General features: G+C 52.2%; 2 protein-coding genes across 5 annotated transcripts in view; one reads left to right on the top strand and one right to left on the bottom strand.

Annotated features, from left to right (window-relative positions):
• The first annotated feature begins 6,777 nt into the window (after nucleotides 1-6,777).
• Nucleotides 6,778-16,105, top strand: PAQR7 (progestin and adipoQ receptor family member 7). 4 transcript variants are annotated; one of them, XM_086716091.1, is made up of 4 exons: nucleotides 6,807-6,852; nucleotides 9,378-9,455; nucleotides 10,332-10,765; nucleotides 14,672-16,105. In XM_086716091.1, exon 4 carries the CDS (start codon nucleotides 15,058-15,060, stop codon nucleotides 16,102-16,104), a length of 1,047 nt encoding a protein of 348 aa, XP_086572217.1. In that variant the 5' UTR covers nucleotides 6,807-6,852; nucleotides 9,378-9,455; nucleotides 10,332-10,765; nucleotides 14,672-15,057; the 3' UTR covers nucleotide 16,105. The 4 variants fall into 4 exon arrangements, with proteins under 4 accessions (XP_086572219.1, XP_086572217.1, XP_086572218.1 ...); XM_086716092.1 differs by lacking the exon at nucleotides 6,807-6,852 and having other exon boundaries at nucleotides 8,283-9,455; nucleotides 10,332-10,428; nucleotides 15,037-16,105; XM_086716093.1 differs by lacking the exons at nucleotides 9,378-9,455; nucleotides 10,332-10,765 and having other exon boundaries at nucleotides 6,778-6,852; nucleotides 15,037-16,105.
• A 60-nt stretch (nucleotides 16,106-16,165) lies between these two features.
• The window catches only part of MTFR1L (mitochondrial fission regulator 1 like), a 44,255-nt gene continuing 42,785 nt past the window's right edge, over nucleotides 16,166-17,635 (bottom strand). The window contains exon 7 of the mRNA XM_086716090.1: nucleotides 16,166-16,335. Within this exon, the coding sequence (XP_086572216.1) occupies nucleotides 16,254-16,335 (82 nt within the window). The 3' untranslated portion in view covers nucleotides 16,166-16,253. The remainder of the gene's footprint in view (nucleotides 16,336-17,635) is intronic.

Genomic DNA, 17,635 nt, shown 5'->3' with positions numbered 1-17,635 from the left:
AGATCAGGATTTTCTTTAAAGACAATTTGGAGTCAGCGGTAGTAGTTGCAAACAGGTTCATAAGGTTTTTGTGTGCAAGCCCGAATTTTGTGAACTTTGTTCCGATCAGTGGGCTGAGGAAAAGCCACTGTAAATATTTCACGGACATTTCCGGGGAGTTTTCTGGCATCAGGCTCATTTTATCCAATGTTTGGCCTGGTCCTCACTGAAAAGCATATGGATATAAATCTGATTAGAAACCAGGCCGGCCGGGGCGCCTGGGTGGCGCAGTCGGTTAAGCGTCCGACTTCAGCCAGGTCACGATCTCACGGTCCGTGAGTTCGAGCCCCGCGTCGGGCTCTGGGCTGATGGCTCAGAGCCTGGAACCTGTTTCCGATTCTGTGTCTCCCTCTCTCTCTGCCCCTCTCCCGTTCATGCTCTGTCTCTCTCTGTCCCAAAAATAAATAAACGTTGAAAAAAAAAAAAAAAAAAAAAAAAGAAACCAGGCCGGTGAGCGCCTGGCTGGCTCAGTCAGTAGAGCATGCGACTCATGATCTCCAGGTTGTGAGTTCGAGCCCCATGTTGGATGTAGAGATTACTTAAAAAATAAAATCTTAAAAAAAAAAAAAAAAAAAAAAAAGAAGCCAGGTTGGTGAGTTTGAATACCTGTTAATTCTTCAGCAAAGCTATGGATATCCTCTGCCACTTTAGGAAACTCTTTTAACTATGGCTTGCAATCTGGCCTTTGTCCAGGGAACATGAAAAAACTACAGGGTTATTTGGAACCTCAGAGGCCCTAACTAAACGGGGCAGGTTTTAATAGGTTCAGGAGGGAAGGACGCAGGGAGAGGTGTGGGGAAAAGGGAAGTTCAGTGAAAGGATGGGGGGAGGGTCGGTGCAGAGGAGAGGGGGCTGGTGCACAGGGAATAGGGGGGTGTGGCACCAGCAGTGGGGCGGGAGCCCAAGCATGTCCTGAGGCAGAGAAGATGGGAGAGGAGAAGAGGAGCCCTTTTATTCTTTCTTTGCCTCAGTCTAGAAATTGTATTTTGCAGAGAGGCAAATCCGCTGATCATGTTTGGAAGCTTCAAAATACCTATCAAAATAGGCATCCCATGCTGTTTTGACAATTTTAATTTTAATTTTTTAAAATGTTTATTTATTTTGAGAGAGAGAGAGAGAGAGAGTGAGTGGGGGAGGACAGAGAGAGAGGGAGAGAATCCCAAGTAGCCAACTGAGCCACCGAAGCACCCGTTTTGACAATTTTAGAGCCATGACTGTCCAATCCAGTTTCGAGAAACGTAAGTTTGGGGAGATTGAAAGTCTCCCGTAATGACCATTGGTGTTCGAACCTACTTTCGGTTAAGTGATCTGTTGAGTTCGAAATGCAGGTGAGGAGGGGTGCCCCGGGGGGCTCAGTCGGTAAGCCTCTGAATCTTCATTTTTGCTCAGGTCTTGATCTCATGATCGATCAAGCCCTGGATTGGGTTCTGTGCTGTCAGCACACAGTCTGCTTAAGATTCTGTCTCTCTCTCTCTCTGTCCCTCCCCCGCTCTGTCTCTGTCAAAGTAAATAAATAAACATTAAAAACAAAATGCACGTGAGGAGGAACAGCAGGTTCTAAATGTTAATGTTTAATTTTTTTATTTTGAGAGAGAGCGAGCGAGCGAGTGGAGGAGGGGCAGAGAGAGGAGAGAGAATCCCAAGCAGGCTTTGCACCATCAGCACGGAGCCGGATGAGGGGCTTGAACTCATGAACCGTGACATCATGACCTGAGTGAAGCTGGATGCTCAACCAACTGAGCCACCCCAGGCCTCCCTATTTATTTATTTATATTTTTAAAAGATTTTATTTTTTAAGTAATCTCTACACCCAATGTGGGGCTCCTGAGATCAAGAGTCGCATGCTCTACCATCTGAGCCAACCAGGTGCTCCATCAGATAAGGTGACATTTAAACAGACACCTGAAGGCAGTGGGGCAGCAGACAGAAGTTCAGCTGTTTGGAGCCAGGACCAGCTTCTCGGCCATGTGACCCACGCAGTCGCACAGGACTTTGTGGTCAGGAGGGTCCCCATGCTTGGTTTCACGTTCTGTTCTTACTATATTGACATTCTTAATTTTTGAACAAAGACTTGCATTTTCATTTTGTAGAGGGCCCCAGACTCATGCCGGTCCTATCTGGGGCAAAGTGAGTTCCAGGCAGAGGGAGTATCAAGTGGAAAGGTCAGGAGGTAGGAATGTGTTGGCAACCTGGAGTCTGGAGTAGGAGAGAAGTGCATGGTTAGCTTCTGTATTTCTGCCCTTTGAGCCCTCATTTTCGCCCCGGCTGCTCGCTGAGGGTCTGACCTGTTCAGGGCTGCCCGGGAGGGCACGTGGAAGGGGCAGTGTGATTACAGGTTCAGGAAAGGTCTGCCTTACCCTGTATTTGTCCTGAGCTCTCCAGACTCGGCAGGTGTTTCAAGCTTTTATTTGGTGGGGGGAAGGGGTGGTCCTGGAAGCCCTGGTCTCGTCTTCCCCCAAAGCAGAGCCTGAGACAGAGACTTAGACACGAGTAGCTTGTTTGGGAGGTGACCCCAGAAAGCAGAAAGGGAGGGAGTAAGGAGACAGAGAGGAGGAAGCAGGCAAAGCACAAAGGAGGGTGGGGGGTATCTTCTAGGTTGCTGCTTTCGGTCGGTCTCCCGGGCTCCAGAAAGCCTGGCGCAGACAGAATGCCTCCCAGAGTTGTCTTCTTCTGAGCGGGAGGCTGGAGCTTTCTCCAACAGCTTCCATGAGTGCTGCTCTCGGGGTGCTAACAGCCTGCACTTCTAGTCTGCACCTAAACCGGCAGGCTGAGCTAAGGCTTCTGGGAGAGCCGAGAGGCTGGAGAGCAGAGGCATGCCCGCTGGAGTGGGGCTGAGGTCAGCGGGCATGGGACTGCCCACTCGTGCTGAAGCTGAAATCTATGGTGAGCCGTGACGGTGCGGCCCGGGCCACTCTTGTGTTTGCCTTGCTGGGGACAGTCACCATGGGGGCTCATCTGCGGATCCCTTGAGGAGGGCCGGCTGTTTACGATGGCTCCCACAATTGCAGGACACCCCGGGACACCTCCAGCCACTTTCTGCTGAGACCTCATGGCCCCTACGGGAGACTCTGGGGCTGGATCTAAGGCCGCCTCTCTCCTGTGGCGCAGTTCAGGCCTGGGGGCAGCACATACCTGTGTCCTGCTTCCGTGGAAATGCAGTTAGTTCCCTCTACCACTGGCCTCCGCTCTGCTTCTCCTGGCTTGCGTCCCCTTTGGGGCTTGCGGGCAAGAGTCAGACACCCAGCCATGGAGTCCCAGGGGACACCCCCGACCTCTCTGGTGTCCTTGAAACCCCCCTCACCCCATCCCACCCAGAGAAAACCCTCTCTCTACTCTCGGACTCCAGTCTCCACACTGCCTTCAGGATAAAGCCCTCCACCTTGGCAAGGCTCTCTTCTTTCCAGCCCCTCCCTGCCTTTCGAATGCCATCTGTTGCCTGCCGGTCCTCTGTGCCCCAGCCCCAGCACGTGATGGCTCATTTCGGAAACTCACCCCGCCATTCAGACCCCTGCACCTTTGCATATGCTGTTCCCCCTGTCTAGAAAGTCCTTTCCCTCCTCATGCCTTGGTGAACTCTTCCTCATCCTGTAAGACTCTCTCCAAGTGGACTTTAGGCAGAGAATTTCTGTAGGCAATCAGTACCCCCCGGCGCTGTGCCCCCACTGCACCATGCACAGTTGAAACTGTGGTCTTGGGTCAGACCCTCTGGGTTTGAATCCTGGCCTTGCTATGTGTATGAGTCAGGAATTATTTCAACCATGCTGTGTAACAAACCACCGAAACATTGGGGAGGGGGCGCTTATAACAAGCCTTTCCTTTTCCTCATTGGCAAAGGGAAGGAATAAAGAACTGAAATAGAGTAATAGTTGGCATTTGTTGAGGAAGCAGTCTCTGCCAGTCAGTGTGAGTACTTTTCATGGGTTATTTCATTTACTCCTCATACCAACCCTACATGGAGGGTATTGACCTGTTTGAGAATGAATGAACTAGATACCCAGAGAGGTTACCTAACTTGCCTGGGGGGAGGGGCAGAGCTAAGGTGCGAACCCAGACAGGATACACTCCTGTGTGTCACTGCTTTGCTGCCCCCAATGAGCGGATGCCCTTGTTTGGGGGAAAAGATAAGAATGTGTTCAGGACAGTTCAGGCCACACATCCTTTTTCTTACTTTGGATGCGCTGAAGCCCTCCCCGGTGGTCTCCTGGCTCAGCGCCTGACTTCTGAGGCCCTTTGACTCTTTAGGCCTATCCAGGAATCTGATCTCCCTGGACACCCTGGTCCTCTAATGACCCGACCTGATGCCTAGGAAGGCAGCTGGATGATGCATAGGTTACTGGATAGGTTTTCCACCCACCCTCTCCTAGAGTGTGGATGCAAAGGATTACAGGGCTTTGGGGTCTGGGAGCAAGGAAGGCATTGGGCCTCACCCAGGCAGCTGAACTGGGGGAGGGCAGGGGAGGGAGGTGCCCTTGGCTGCCCTGGAGCTGCTCTCACCCTGCCTGGGCTGGAAAAGGAATGGGGGCGGGGGGCAGCAGGGTAGGGGAGGAATTGTCCTGGCCCCACAGCGTCACATCTTGTTGCCAGTACTGTGTACCAGATAAGAGCTAGGCTGGGAACCAGGCCTGCCACTAGCCAACTGGGTGGCCTTGGGCAAGTAGCATCTCTGGAACCAGTTTCCTCATCCACAGAATGAGATAATGAAACTACATCCTCATGGGCTTATAGTGCATGTAAGGGGGGCTTTGCATGGGGCCTGGCACACGGCAAGTGCTCCGTAACTGATCGCTGTTCCTTTTTAAAATTATTTTTATCATTCAGCTCTTAAATATCCATAGCCAAGTGTCACGGGCAAGTGACTTTTCTCCCCAAGCACATCTCCAGATCCATTTCTCAGAACCTAAGTATATCGGGAGCTATGTGACCTGGAATACATCATTTCTGTCCTCTGGGCCTCGGTTTTTCTATCCATAAAATGGGGGGGGGGGTCATCTCACTCAATTTTGTAGGAATGCATGGGACTAAATGAGATAATATAACAGCCCCATGTGCCCTTTCTTATCTTCAGTTTCCCAGTTTGTAAAATGTGTTAATAGGGTTGTCTGGATCAAAGGAGGTAGTTATGGCAACTGTTTAGCACACGGCTCTCAGCTGAGGGCAAGAGCTTAATAAACTGTAGCTTTAAAAACATGTTGAGTACAGAGCAGGTGTTTCCAAACTGGAAGCTGAGTCTAAGTTACCTTCCAAGTTTTCAGTTTTTATTCACTATGATAGAATATATTCCATCATATAGAACATGATTTCCAGGGTGCCTGGGTGGCTTAGTCGTTTAAGTGTCTGACTTAGGCTGAGGTCATAATCTCACGGTTCCGTGAATTTGAGCCTCGCATTGGGCTCTGTGGATCCTGCCTGGGTTCTCTCTCTCTCTCTCTCTCTCTCTCTCTCTGCTCCTCCCCCCTCAAAATAAATAAATAAACCTTAGAATATAATTTCCATAATGTCCTTACTTGTCCGTTTCCTATTCCCTACCTGTTCTAAATGATGGGATCTTTTATGCTATTTTGTCTCTCCACATGAGTAATAGGGATTTCACTAAATCTTAGGGTTTGGGTTTGTCTGAATCTGTTGAAGTAAAGACCTGTTGCATCCTAGTACATTATGATTATATATGTTTTGTTATAATATAATAAGGAAATATACATTCGTCTAGTATTCACTGCGGTTGACAATGAACCTTCATACCCGTTGTTTTATTAATTCTCCTAACAACCTGTCAGGTATTCCTGTTTCCATTTTATAAGTAATAAACTGGAGGCTGAGAACAAGGAGACTTGCCCAAGGTCACATAGTGAGTTAAGGGTAGCACCAGGATGTGGATCCTGTCACCTCGCCCAGCCCCCTGCACAGTCTCTCTGAACGGACTCAAAACTCCCTGAGGGCAGAGCAGTGTCCCCTTTTAGACTGTCCCCTTTCTGCTCTGTATCCATCAGGCTGTGTGCACCCCAGACGCGGTGGGGGTGTCTCCCACTCTGCTGGTCTAGTGCGGGGGAGGGACGATACGCTGAGGGCCTCGTGTATGCAGGGATCCCTCACCCTTTGGGTGCTCCCACTTCTGGGGGGAGATATTACACCAGGGTATTACACTAGGGAGTAGAAAGTGGGTGTTTTAACAGAGGTTCAAACACCAGGCCTTGGGCTGGCCGACCAGGGGAAACCGCCCACGGAGAGAGGTAAGGTGGGAACTTAAATGAGACAGGGGTGCAGAGGCGGGGTGGAACTCCCCAGGCAGAGACACGAAGACGGGGAAGGCCAGGCCCATCTCGACCAGAAACAGCCCAATGAGCGGTGGCGTGTGCGGCTCCTGCTGGCTTCGGGGCTGGGCGGCGGGCTTTCGCTGGAATTATCCGCGCTCCTGCTCCGACTTGCCCGGCGCCCGCAAGTCAGCTACCCGGGCTCGGGAGCTGGTGGTTCAAGACCGCGGAAGTGGGACCCGCTCAGCGGGCTCCGCAGCGCCACCGCCCAGCCGGGGACTTGGGCAACCACTTCTGCTGTCCGGGCCTCCGTCTCCGCGTCTTTCTGCCCCACGATCGCCAGAGGAACTCCCAGGACTGCACGGTCGCGGGGGTGGGGAGCCCCCCTGCCGCTGGGCGCAACATGTGGGCGCGGCGGGTAGGGAAGCACCGCCCCGCGCCCCGCCCCCCGCCCGCCTCTGGGCCGGGCCACCCGCCGCCCCTTTATCAGTCGGCGGGGCGCCGGGACGCCGAGGGCCGCGGTCGGAGCCGGCCGGCCTCGCCGCTCCGCTCCGCTCCGCCGCAGGTACCAGGAGCCGGCGGCGGGGCGCGGGGCGTGCTCCCGGGGAGCGGCGCGCACGCGGGCGGGGAGAGAGGCTGGAGTCGGAGCACCCCCGGGCAAGAGTGGGAGGATGCTGGGGGACCAGCTGGAAGGGAGCACCTCCGAGGGAGTGGGCAGGGCGGAGGGCCGGCCTGGGCCGGCCGTGGTGGCCGGGAGGAGGAGAGGCCGGCGGCTCGCTGCTCCGCCTGCGGCGGGGCTGGGGGGGAGGCGGATCCAGGGAGACCCCAGGAGCAGAAGGTGCATGAGTACCTAGAACTGGGTGATGTGAGAGGGTCCCCCTCTGGGGACTCCTGGGCCGGTTGGGATGGAGAGGCCTGCCTTGGTGTCAGGAAAACATGGAGGCTTCCCCACCCAATGAGGAAAGGGGAGGGAGCCCCACACCACCCATAGCACTTGCTTCAAGCCTGCAGGCTTTGAGGACCCCCCTCCCCAAAGGTTTCCCTGGGGCAGCCCATTCTGGCCTGGCCTGAGTAGGGGGGCCTGGTCAGGCCACCGCTGGTGAGTTTGAGGGTTTGACGGATTCCCGGAGCCTGGCTGCACCCGGACGGATGGCCCAAGACCTTCTGTTTAGCTCCCATGGAAGGGGGTCTCAGCCTCACAACCAGAGTCTTGTGCCACCTCTGAGGCTCGTGGTGAAAGGCTGTCCCTCTCCAGCCTCAGTTTCCCTAACCAGAGGGGCCCTTGCTGGCCAGTGGTGAAAGTTGGGTCCTTTTTCCATCCCTTGTGCTGGGCGACTGTAGCCAGCTCACCCAACCTCTCTGGGCCTGCCTTCCTCTTAGAGTTCTACCTTGTCCTCAGAGCATTTGTGAGTCCGAGTTCCACAGAAGAATCCCTTTGAGTTATTTATTCTATCCCGATCACAAATGGAGGCCCAAAGTGCGGTTACAAAAAGCAAAAATGATGTCCGTTTGGTTTTGGAAGAAATAGAAGGACTTTTTGTTTAAACACATTCTGCCGAGTCTGGGAATTGGTTTACATTGAAGGAGGTCACCCAGTTGCTGGGAGATCAGGAGGCCAGCCGGGGATGAAACCTTTGCTTGTGTAATGTATGGCCATCCCCTGGGTGACTGGAGGTTGACCACAATGGATAAAGGGCAAGAGCACTGGTTTTGGAGTCAGATGATGTGCCCTCTGCCATCCTGCCTCCTGGGCTGTGATGCCAGCTTACACGGAGGCTCAGAGTTGCTTTGAGGCAGAAGTGAAATGTGGGTGAAAGTTCCTTGTAAACAGCAAGCCACTGTAAATTACCGATGTTAGTGCCTCATCTTATTAATATTTTGGGCTTGTATGTGGTATTGTCCTTGTCAGGATCCCTCAAGGATCTCCTAACAACTCCTGTGTTAACGCAGATCTGGCCTTACTATCTTATGTATGTATGTATGTATGTATGTATGTATTTTTAAGTAGGCTCCACACCCAATGTGCAGCTTGAACTCATGATCCTGAGAGCAAGAGTTTGTGTTCTATCTACTGAGCCAGCCAAGCCTGCCTTACTATTATTTTTACGAGGTTAGACTTTGTCTTCTATGGCAAGATAAAGTTGTCTTGAGGGAGTGTGCTGAACAATGAAGGCCCAGAGAAGCAACAATGAATATTTTACGTGCCAAGATGGAGGCAAGAGACAAAGTTAATTATAACCAAATACTCATATTAGGTGGGTTTTTTTCGTTAGGCTATTAAGCTCCAAGAAGGCAGGGTATTAACACCCTTAGTTCTTACCCTTAGCTGTTGATTAGCTGGGCTATTAGTTCTATAAGGGAAGTGTTTTAATTGCTTTGTTCACTGCTGACGCTCTAGCACCTGGCACATAGTGGGCCTAAAACAAATATTGGAATGTCTCAGGGCCTGAAGGGACCTTTGACGTTACTGATAAATTCACTCTCTCCTTTGACATCTGGAGAAACAGGGCCAAAAGGGGAATGGACTTGTCCAAGGTCACACAGGGATTAAGCGGCTGAGCCGGGACTAGAATCCAACAAACAGCAAAAACAGCGGCGCCATGCTGTGCCAGAACTAACATCTTGCATCAGTAACTTTGTTTTGCTTTCACAAGAGCCCAAGGGGTAGCTATTATTATCCTTTGATTATCAATGAGGAAATAGGCTCAGAGAGGTTAAGGGACTTACCAAAGTCACAGAGCTGTTAAGTTTCAGACTTGAAATCCCATCCTCACATAAAAATGGGAACATGGCTTCACTTGAAGTAGTCTGCCGGAGTGGTAGATGCCCTCCCTTGGGACGTCAGCTCTCTCCAATTCTGCGTGGTCACCACCTCGGTGGCTTCTCTTGGGGCTGGATTTTCCTAGGCCCGTGGGCATATCGTTTGTGTGGGTGAGCCTGTCTGCTTCATTCAACATGTGCCCCAGCCCTGTCGCATTTTGCCTGCCGTGTGCACTAAAATCTACGGGATGGGTATAACCCGGGGCTCTCCCACTTCAAAGCCCATTTACTACCCCATCCCGACAACCTGGTCTTCTGTTTTGCTCACAGGTACTTACGGGACTTTTGGACCGTGTGTGTCGGGTAGAGGCCAGGAGGAACTGGGGCAAGACTTGGTTGGGAAGCTAGGTGAGGAGATGGAAAAGGAGAATGGGAGGTGGGAGGGCAGAGGAGGACAGAGCTCCTCGGATTGACAGGAGCCCCCACTTGAGCCCTGGAGATCTCTGTTCTGGGGCTCGGCCAACCTGGAAGCTTCCCAAACCTGCAGGACACGCCCTGGCCAGACTTTATGCCTTCTGGATCACCTGCTAGCATGGTCTACCCCTTCACCCTCCCACTGGGGGATGGGGCAGCCGGAGTGGCAACCCTCTCCCTGGCAGTTTCATTTCCCAGCCACCTCTCTTGCGTCTGTGCCCAAGTGCAAATCTTCAGGGCTCTGTGAATCCACAGGGGTTACTCTGAATGGTCTATGCTGGGGAGAATTTAATCATTAAATAAGGTCAGTGTCTCCAGAAGTTCCAACTCCAGCCAAATTTCCTTGGTCCTCACATGCATCCTCATAGAAAAGTAAATATTTCAAGGGACAAGGTTAACTGAAGCCCCCAAGTCCAGTGGAACCAGCTCTTGATGGCCAAAAGAGGACAGTTTTTTAGGGGACATCAAGTGAATCTTTCAGGCTGGGGTATTGCAAATACGACTACTATTAATGATAATTAGTAATAGTAGCAATCATTTATCAAGTTGCTAAACTGTGCTAAAAATTTGTCCGAATAAAGTTAGATCCTTATAAGCAGTCTGTGCCATAGATGATATTGTAATTCCCATGAGGGACTAAGGATCAGAGAAGGTGAGTCGCTTGTCTTAGATCACAAAGCTAGCATGTTACAGAAGCAGGCGTCAAACCTGGTTTGTCTGAATCTGAAGTCCATCTCCTTCATGAGCCTTCATAGTGTCTGCTTTCTCCTTCAGTCCTAACTTCTTTCCATTATGATTCCTGGGGAGTAGGGGGACAGAAGCCAGTCAAGTTTTCCTGACACCCATCAACCAGGCCCTGGTCACCTGGTCTCAGCCCAGCTTTGCCTGCCTTGCCGTGTGATCTTGGGTAAGTCATAACTTTGTAGCCAGCCACTGGGTTTTCCCAGATGTTTCCCGTGGAGGCTAATGCTGAGCTTCCTTGTGCAGCCGTGGCCTGGCTAGGAGGGCAGTGGTTAGCCTGGATTTGACCAATGTGGGAATGGTGTTGGGGAGGGGAAGGGAGAGGTGGAGGTTGTCTTTAGCCCCACCCTCTGGTGACATCACACAAGACAACCTCCAGTCCCTGGAAGCCCCGCCCTTAGTGACCCTCACCTGTGGAAGTACCACAGGTGCTTGGCATCTGGAGAATTTGCCCAGTCCCACAGCAGAATCCATCAGCCCCCAGGCTCGAGAAAATTCCCTAGGTAACCTAGGTTTGGAGGGGGGCCAGGAAGGGGGGCCCTGAAGCAGGCAGGTCCTGGCAGCCTGGTGGGCAGATGACTCAGGATTCTCTGAGGGTGGCCTCTGGATCCCTCCCCTCATCCTTCCAGCTCTTACTGGACCCCTGCACCTGCTCCTTTCCCCTGGAGTCAGGAGATGGGAACGAATTCCGAAAACAGACCTGTTCAGATGGAATGGGGCTGCTGGGTGAAGTCTAAAGGAAGTAGGGAACAGGATCTCTTTATCCCAGGATGGAGCCTCTGGGGTCTGTGCTTAGGGTCCACTGCGTCTGGTGGAGGAGGAGGGCCCTGAGTGACCTATTGCCACCTGAGGAGGGAGCTGTGAGATAGGGCTTCGTTGGTGTAGAGCCAGTGGGTGGCTTGGTAATGTGGGGAGGCTGAGGTCTCTAGATGTGTGTCAGTTGCTGGAAGACTAAGGAAATAATTAATGGGAAAGGCCTTGGCTACCTGCTTTAGACCATTCTTTTCCAAAGTATGATGGAGATTGGTGTGACAGGAGGCAGGGCAGCAGCAGAGTGGCTAAGAGTGCCTGTACTTGGCAGTCAGAGAGCTGGGTCCAAATTCTGGCTTCTCTGTCTCTGTCTCTCTCTCTCTGTTTCTCTGTCCATGTTCCTCCCTTGGGAAGGAGCTCCTAACCTCTCTGAATTTCACTGTCTTCAGCAGCAAAATGGGCATAATAATACCTACCTCAAAAGGCTAGTTATGAGAATTAATTGTAACAAGGTTATAAAGACTGAGCACATAGTAAACACTTACTACATTTCAGCTGGTTTTGGTTTTTTTTTTTTCAAATGTTTATTTATTTTTGAGAGAGAGAGAGACAGAATGTGAGCAGGGGAGGGGCAGAGAGAGAGAGAGGGAGACACAGAATCTGAAGCAGGCTCCAGGCTGAGTTGTCAGCACAGAGCCCAATGCGGGGCTCGAACTCACGAGCTGTGAGATCATGGCCTGAGCCACTCAGGTGCCCCCAATTCAGCTGGCTTTGTAATATAATTATTACTAGGAAAAGAATCCTTGGTCAGGTAGGCTTGACACATGTAGGTTCAACAGAGGGAAGCTGGCTTCTTTGCTGTAGGACTTCTCAGAGACGTTAATAGGCTGTTAGGCCTTGGGAAGTTCTAAGGGTGGGATATGGAGCCTTGGACTGTATTTAATGGATCACAGGGACCCAGGAACTAGGCCACCATCGCACATTATCATTCCCTGGTCTTCTCCCTTGGGGTGGAATGGAAACCTTGCTGGATTGGGCAACGCTGGGGAAGGCCTTTCTGTCTCTGGGCTCTTGTTTTCTCAGTGTAAAACAAGGGTGCTGCATGAGATGCTTTCAGAGGCCTTTTCTGGCTCCCCAAGGTTCCGAGTTGGGAAGCCAAAGTTGTAGACAGGGGTGAAGGCTGAAGCCCAGGCTCTTGGGGAGGAGAGGACCTCCACTGCTGGTTCCGCCACTAGCACAGCAGGCCAGGGGGTTCTTGTGGTCTGGACGGAAGTGGCCGGCAAGGCTGTCTGGGGAATAGGAAGTGGAGGCGTCCTGTACTCCCCTTGTGCAGTATTGTAGTAACTTATTTAAATTTTTTTTTTTTTCCAAACGTTTATTTATTTTTGGGACAGAGAGAGACAGAGCATGAACGGGGGAGGGGCAGAGAGAGAGGGAGACACAGAATCGGAAACAGGCTCCAGGCTCTGAGCCATCAGCCCAGAGCCTGACGCGGGGCTCGAACTCACGGAGCGCGAGATCGTGACCTGGCTGAAGTCGGACGCTTAACCGACTGCGCCACCCAGGCGCCCCTGTAGTAACTTATTTAACTCCTGCCTCCTCATTGGACCAGGGGAGGCCAGAGACCAGAGCTGACTTGAGAAGTGTAGTGCGGGGGGAGCTTCAGGCTAGGGTGAGGAGGCTTGATGGGCTGGCGGCTTGTCTTGCTGCCTTTGCATGGCAAGCTCCCTGCATTTACTTGGACTGTGTATAAATTATCAGGGGGCTTTTGGGGGTGATCATGGTGCTGCTGGTGGCAGAAACGTGAGTGCTTTATCCTGCCCTGGATCTCCTTGCCTGTTACAGTGACTGGTGCACAGGTAGTTGCAATAAATATCTGATGAAAGATGGACAGGGCTCCTGGGTGGCTCAGTCAGTTGAGCGTCCAACTCTTGATTTTGGCTCGGGTTGTGGTCTCACGGTTGTGGGACCGAGCCTCATATCAGGCTGGAGCCTGCTTGGGATTCTTTCTCTCCCTCTCTCTCTTGCTCCTCCCCTGCTCTCTCTCTCAAAATAAGTAAATGAAAAAGGAAAGAAAGACAGAAAAAAAGACAGAGAAAGAAAGAAAGAAAGAAAGAAAGAAAGAAAGAAAGAAAGAAAGAAAGAAAGAAAGAAAGAAAGAAAGAAAGATGGACAGAAAACCAGGATGCTGAGTCTAATAAACTTGTTAGAGAGAATTTGAGGGGTGGGAGTCGTCTGGCAGGTGCTAGTTTTTCAGTAGATGTTTTGATTTAATGAATGCCATAGTGAATACTGATAAGCCTGAATTAAGCAACTGGTTCCGGGCCAAACTGTATATAGGGTATATAATTAGGGACTGATGAATAGCACTTCTCACCGTGTCTTGCAAAGGGCAGTTCAGTGGTTAAGATTGCAAGCTGAGTTCAGATCCTACCTAGGTGGGGGGGGGGGGGGGGATGCAGGGTCCTTAACTTCTCCATGCCTCAGTTCCTTATCTGAAAAATGGGAATAATGAGAGCACCTACTCACAGGGGGTTAAGAAGCATAAATGAGTCAATTGTACATAAAGTGCTTGAGACAGTGTCTTGCACATAGCAAGTACTGTATAAGCATTTGCTATGATTTGTTTTCATCTCGGTAACTCCACCATACTATGAAGTTCCCAGGGGTAGGGATGAAATCTTTTTCCTCTCTGCCCTCCCCTGGACCGAGCACAGGATCGGAGGCAGAGGAGGGGCACAGTGTTTGCTACATGCACAAATGGATGAATGAATGAATATGTTTTATATGCTATGTTGTATAACCTATACAGGGGAAGTGGGAGGGGGGCAGTAAGGAGGTCCCCTGGCCCAAAAGCATTTCAGTGAGGGAAAGGAAGTTGGCACAGGGTGTGCTATTTGGGTTAGGTGGGAATGAGGGTAGGAGCAGGGTCTCGAACGCAGGCTGAGGGGTTAGATTTGACTTCTTTGGCATTAACAAGCATGGGTGGGAATGGAAAGGCTGGAGGAGGGATCTTCTGAGGGGAGTTGTGGATGAGGGGGAGGGCTGTTTTATAGACCAGTTGTTACCAGGGACTTTCAGGAACAAAAGTGGCTTTTTGAGTTGGAGACTTAAAGGGTATGAAATGTTACCGGGACGCTGTTATGTTCTTTGATTTAACAAGTACTGAGTGCCAGCCGCCTGCTAAGCACCAGCGGTTCACAAAATAATGACACACACTGCCTACCCTTAGTGAGCTCACATGAGCAAGTTTAATGCCCATGGGGAACGTTATACTAGTGAAAGGATTGGTATCTTATGGTAGGCACTCAAGTAGAGAGGTCATCATCAGAGGTTCGGGGGGCCGGGGAAAGTATCACAGAAGAAACGGGTTTTGAGGGATAATTAGGAGTTTGCCATGTAGGCAAGATGAGGAAAATGCCTCAGGCAGAGGGAACAGCTTGTGTCAACCTGAGGACATGTGGGAAACAGCAGGCCCAGTGGTGTGGTGAGGCTATGGCTGGATGTGAAGGGCACTGCGGTTGAGCGATAAGGCTGGAAAAAGGTAGCAGGGGCCAGATCATGTAGGGTGATGGAAAGTGAGTGGGAGACCCTGGTCACTCGGAAGGGGCTAAAGGTAGAGGCAGCGGGTCTGTCAGCAAGGTCATTGTCACCACCAGATGAACACAGATGGCGGCATGAACACAGGAGGAAACAGCAGGGGCTGCTGTGTGGAGCCTGGACTGGGATGGAAATGGCTGAGGTAGTGAGCCTCCTTAATTATTCCTCGGAAATTTACTGAACATCTACTACATGCCAGGCACTGTTCGAGGCACATGAGATACATCGGGGAGTACAGTCACGGGATCCTTGCTGAGCTAGCTCTTCCTTAGGACGACTCCTCTCTTCTGAAACTCAGTGTGGGGACAAGGGGGCAGGAAGGAGGGACTAAGAACTGGGCTTCCGAGCCTCCCAGCTGCTGCTGGTGGTGCCATCAAGGGTCGAGGACACCAGTCCCCTGACTTTGCTCTGGCCACTCTCCCAGCTCCCTGCCTGGCCCACAGCCATGGCCACGATGGTGGCCCAGAAGCTCAGCCATCTCCTGCCCAGTTTGCGGCAGGCCCACCAGGAGCCTCGGCCGTCCAGGCGGCCAGAGCCCGTGTTCACAGTGGACCGTGCCGAAGTGCCACCGCTCTTCTGGAAGCCGTACATCTACGTGGGCTACCGGCCGCTGCATCAGACCTGGCACTTCTACTTCCGCACGCTGTTCCAGCAGCACAACGAGGCGGTGAATGTGTGGACCCACCTGCTGGCAGCCGTCGTGCTGCTGCTGCGGCTGGCCGTCTTCGTGGGGACCGTGGGCATCTGGGGAGACCCGCACGCGCTGCCCCTCTTCATCCTCCTCCTCGCATCCTTCACCTACCTCTCCTTCAGCGCCTTGGCTCACCTCCTGCAGGCCAAGTCCGAGTTCTGGCATTACAGTTTCTTCTTCCTGGACTACGTGGGCGTGGCCGTGTACCAGTTCGGCAGCGCCCTGGCACACTTCTACTATGCCATCGAGCCTGCCTGGCACGCCCGGGTGCAGGCCGTCTTCCTGCCCGTGGCCGCCTTTCTCGCCTGGCTTTCTTGCACTGGCTCCTGCTACAACAAGTACATCCAGAAGCCTGGCCTGCTGGGCCGTACTTGCCAGGAGGTGCCCTCAGCGCTGGCCTACGCGCTGGACATCAGCCCCGTGGTGCATCGCATCCTGGTGTCCCCTGACCCTACCTCAGACGACCCGGCTCTTCTCTACCACAAGTGCCAGGTGGTCTTCTTCCTGCTGGCCGCCGCTTTCTTCTCCACCTTCATGCCTGAGCGCTGGTTTCCTGGCAGCTGCCACGTCTTCGGGCAGGGCCACCAGCTCTTCCATGTCTTCCTGGTGCTGTGCACGCTGGCCCAGCTGGAGGCCGTGGCACTGGACTACGAGGCCCGGCGGCCCATCTATGAGCCTCTGCATACCCGCTGGCCCCACAACTTCTCTGGCCTCTTTCTGCTCACCGTGGGCAGCAGTGTCCTGACCGCGTTCCTCCTGAGCCAGCTGGTACGGCACAGACTCAACCGGAAGGCCCAGTGAATGGCGGGGGCGGGCGGGGGGGGGGTGGGCAGCTGGGAGGGAGGGAGGGAGGTGTAGTGGGGGCCCAGGGGTCCGGGCTTGGCTCCAGATGGGAACAAGGCCTGGTAACGTTGTTTGTGTCTGGCGTTCGGTGACTTTCTGTGTATGCCTCAGCTGCCAGGGGTGGTGATGGCCAGTCCTTGGATTTGGGGATTGGCCGCGAGCTGCTGGGGTTCACCGCTTGGGCCTGCCCTGGGAGAGGAAAAGAGAGAAAAATGTGGGCCACCTTGGCCTGCCTCCCCCCATTGCCTCTCGCTAGGGATGAGGATTGGGGGTCAGCTGGGCCCAGGACCTTGGTTTGGAGCTTCCAGATGATCTGAGAGGGAGTGACAGTGGAATTCAGGCCAGAGTCTGCTTTGATCTGAAAGGCAGAAGAGGGCTCAGCAAACCCCCTCTACCCAGATGTCATTGGTGGATAGGAAAGGGGGAGGCTCCTAATGTGTGTAGCCTACTCTTACCATTCTTTGACCTCCAGCCTGGAGCTTTAGAGTTCCAGGAAGTCCCCAAAGATAGAAGATTGTGTTAAGTGGAAATGGATCCCATCAGTGCCCCATACCTCTTCAGTCATCTCCCCACCCGGTGAGCCCCCAGCCTTTCTAGTTCCGGCCTTGATGTCCTGCATATCCTGTTCCCAGCCTGTCTCCTGGTTTCCTTGATCACCGTTCAGTTAGGCTTTCAGTGTTTCCTGGGCCTCTGCTCAGAGGCAGGCCACCAGCTGGCTTGTGGATCCATGCAGGATGATAAAAGCTTTCACATCAGAATGGCCTGTCAGGGGAAGCACTGAGGAGGGGAATAATCAGTGCTGCCTGTGACCCTCAAGGTCTTGGGTTGGAAAGGGTGAATGGAGAAGTGCATTCCTGGTAGAGGAAAAACCTATACAAAGGCCTTCCTTTGTACGGAAGGAGGAGTTCAGTGGGGCTGGACTTAGGGGTGGTCTGAACTCTGATGCAATAAAGTAACTGTGATAACACCAGCCTCTTGGCTTTTTGTCTCCTCTCCCAGGAACCCCCATGGACCTGCTCACTGTGTTGAGGGGGCTTTCCAGGGGAAGCTGGGGCCCCCAGGGATCAGAACAGGGAGGAGGAAGGCAGTTCCTGTTTTATCTTTGCCTGGGGATGGGGTCGGGGGCCCTATACACTATATGTATGAACTTTTTCATTTTGGCAAGGAAGGGAGCACAGTTGTATTACTAAATATGTTTTAGAAGATAAAGGAACATAATCCCACTTTATAACTTGACAAGGACTTCATTTTTTGGTCTTTCCTTCAATCAAGGAGGATTTTATATGTACAGTGAAGGAAAATTAGGAAGTACAGATAATTTAAAAAAGCCCAAATGAATAAGAAATACCATTCTCCCGATATGTATACACACACACACACACACACACACACACACACACACAGTGGATATATAATAGGATATATATAATAGGATATCCTATTATATATATTATATCCTATTATATATTATATATATATACATATATGT

The sequence above is a fragment of the Puma concolor genome, chromosome C1, assembly GCF_028749965.1.
Source record: "Puma concolor isolate L17-30 chromosome C1, mPumCon1.1.hap2, whole genome shotgun sequence".
Lineage (NCBI taxonomy): Eukaryota > Metazoa > Chordata > Mammalia > Carnivora > Felidae > Puma > Puma concolor.
Note: the sequence above shows the minus strand (reverse complement) of the source record. Positions and strands in the feature narration are given on the sequence as shown.

What these genes read in the sequence shown, in the direction of transcription:
- PAQR7 (XM_086716093.1), top strand. Translation starts at nt 15,058, where the DNA reads ATGGCCACGATGGTGGCCCAGAAGCTCAGCCATCTCCTGCCCAGTTTG.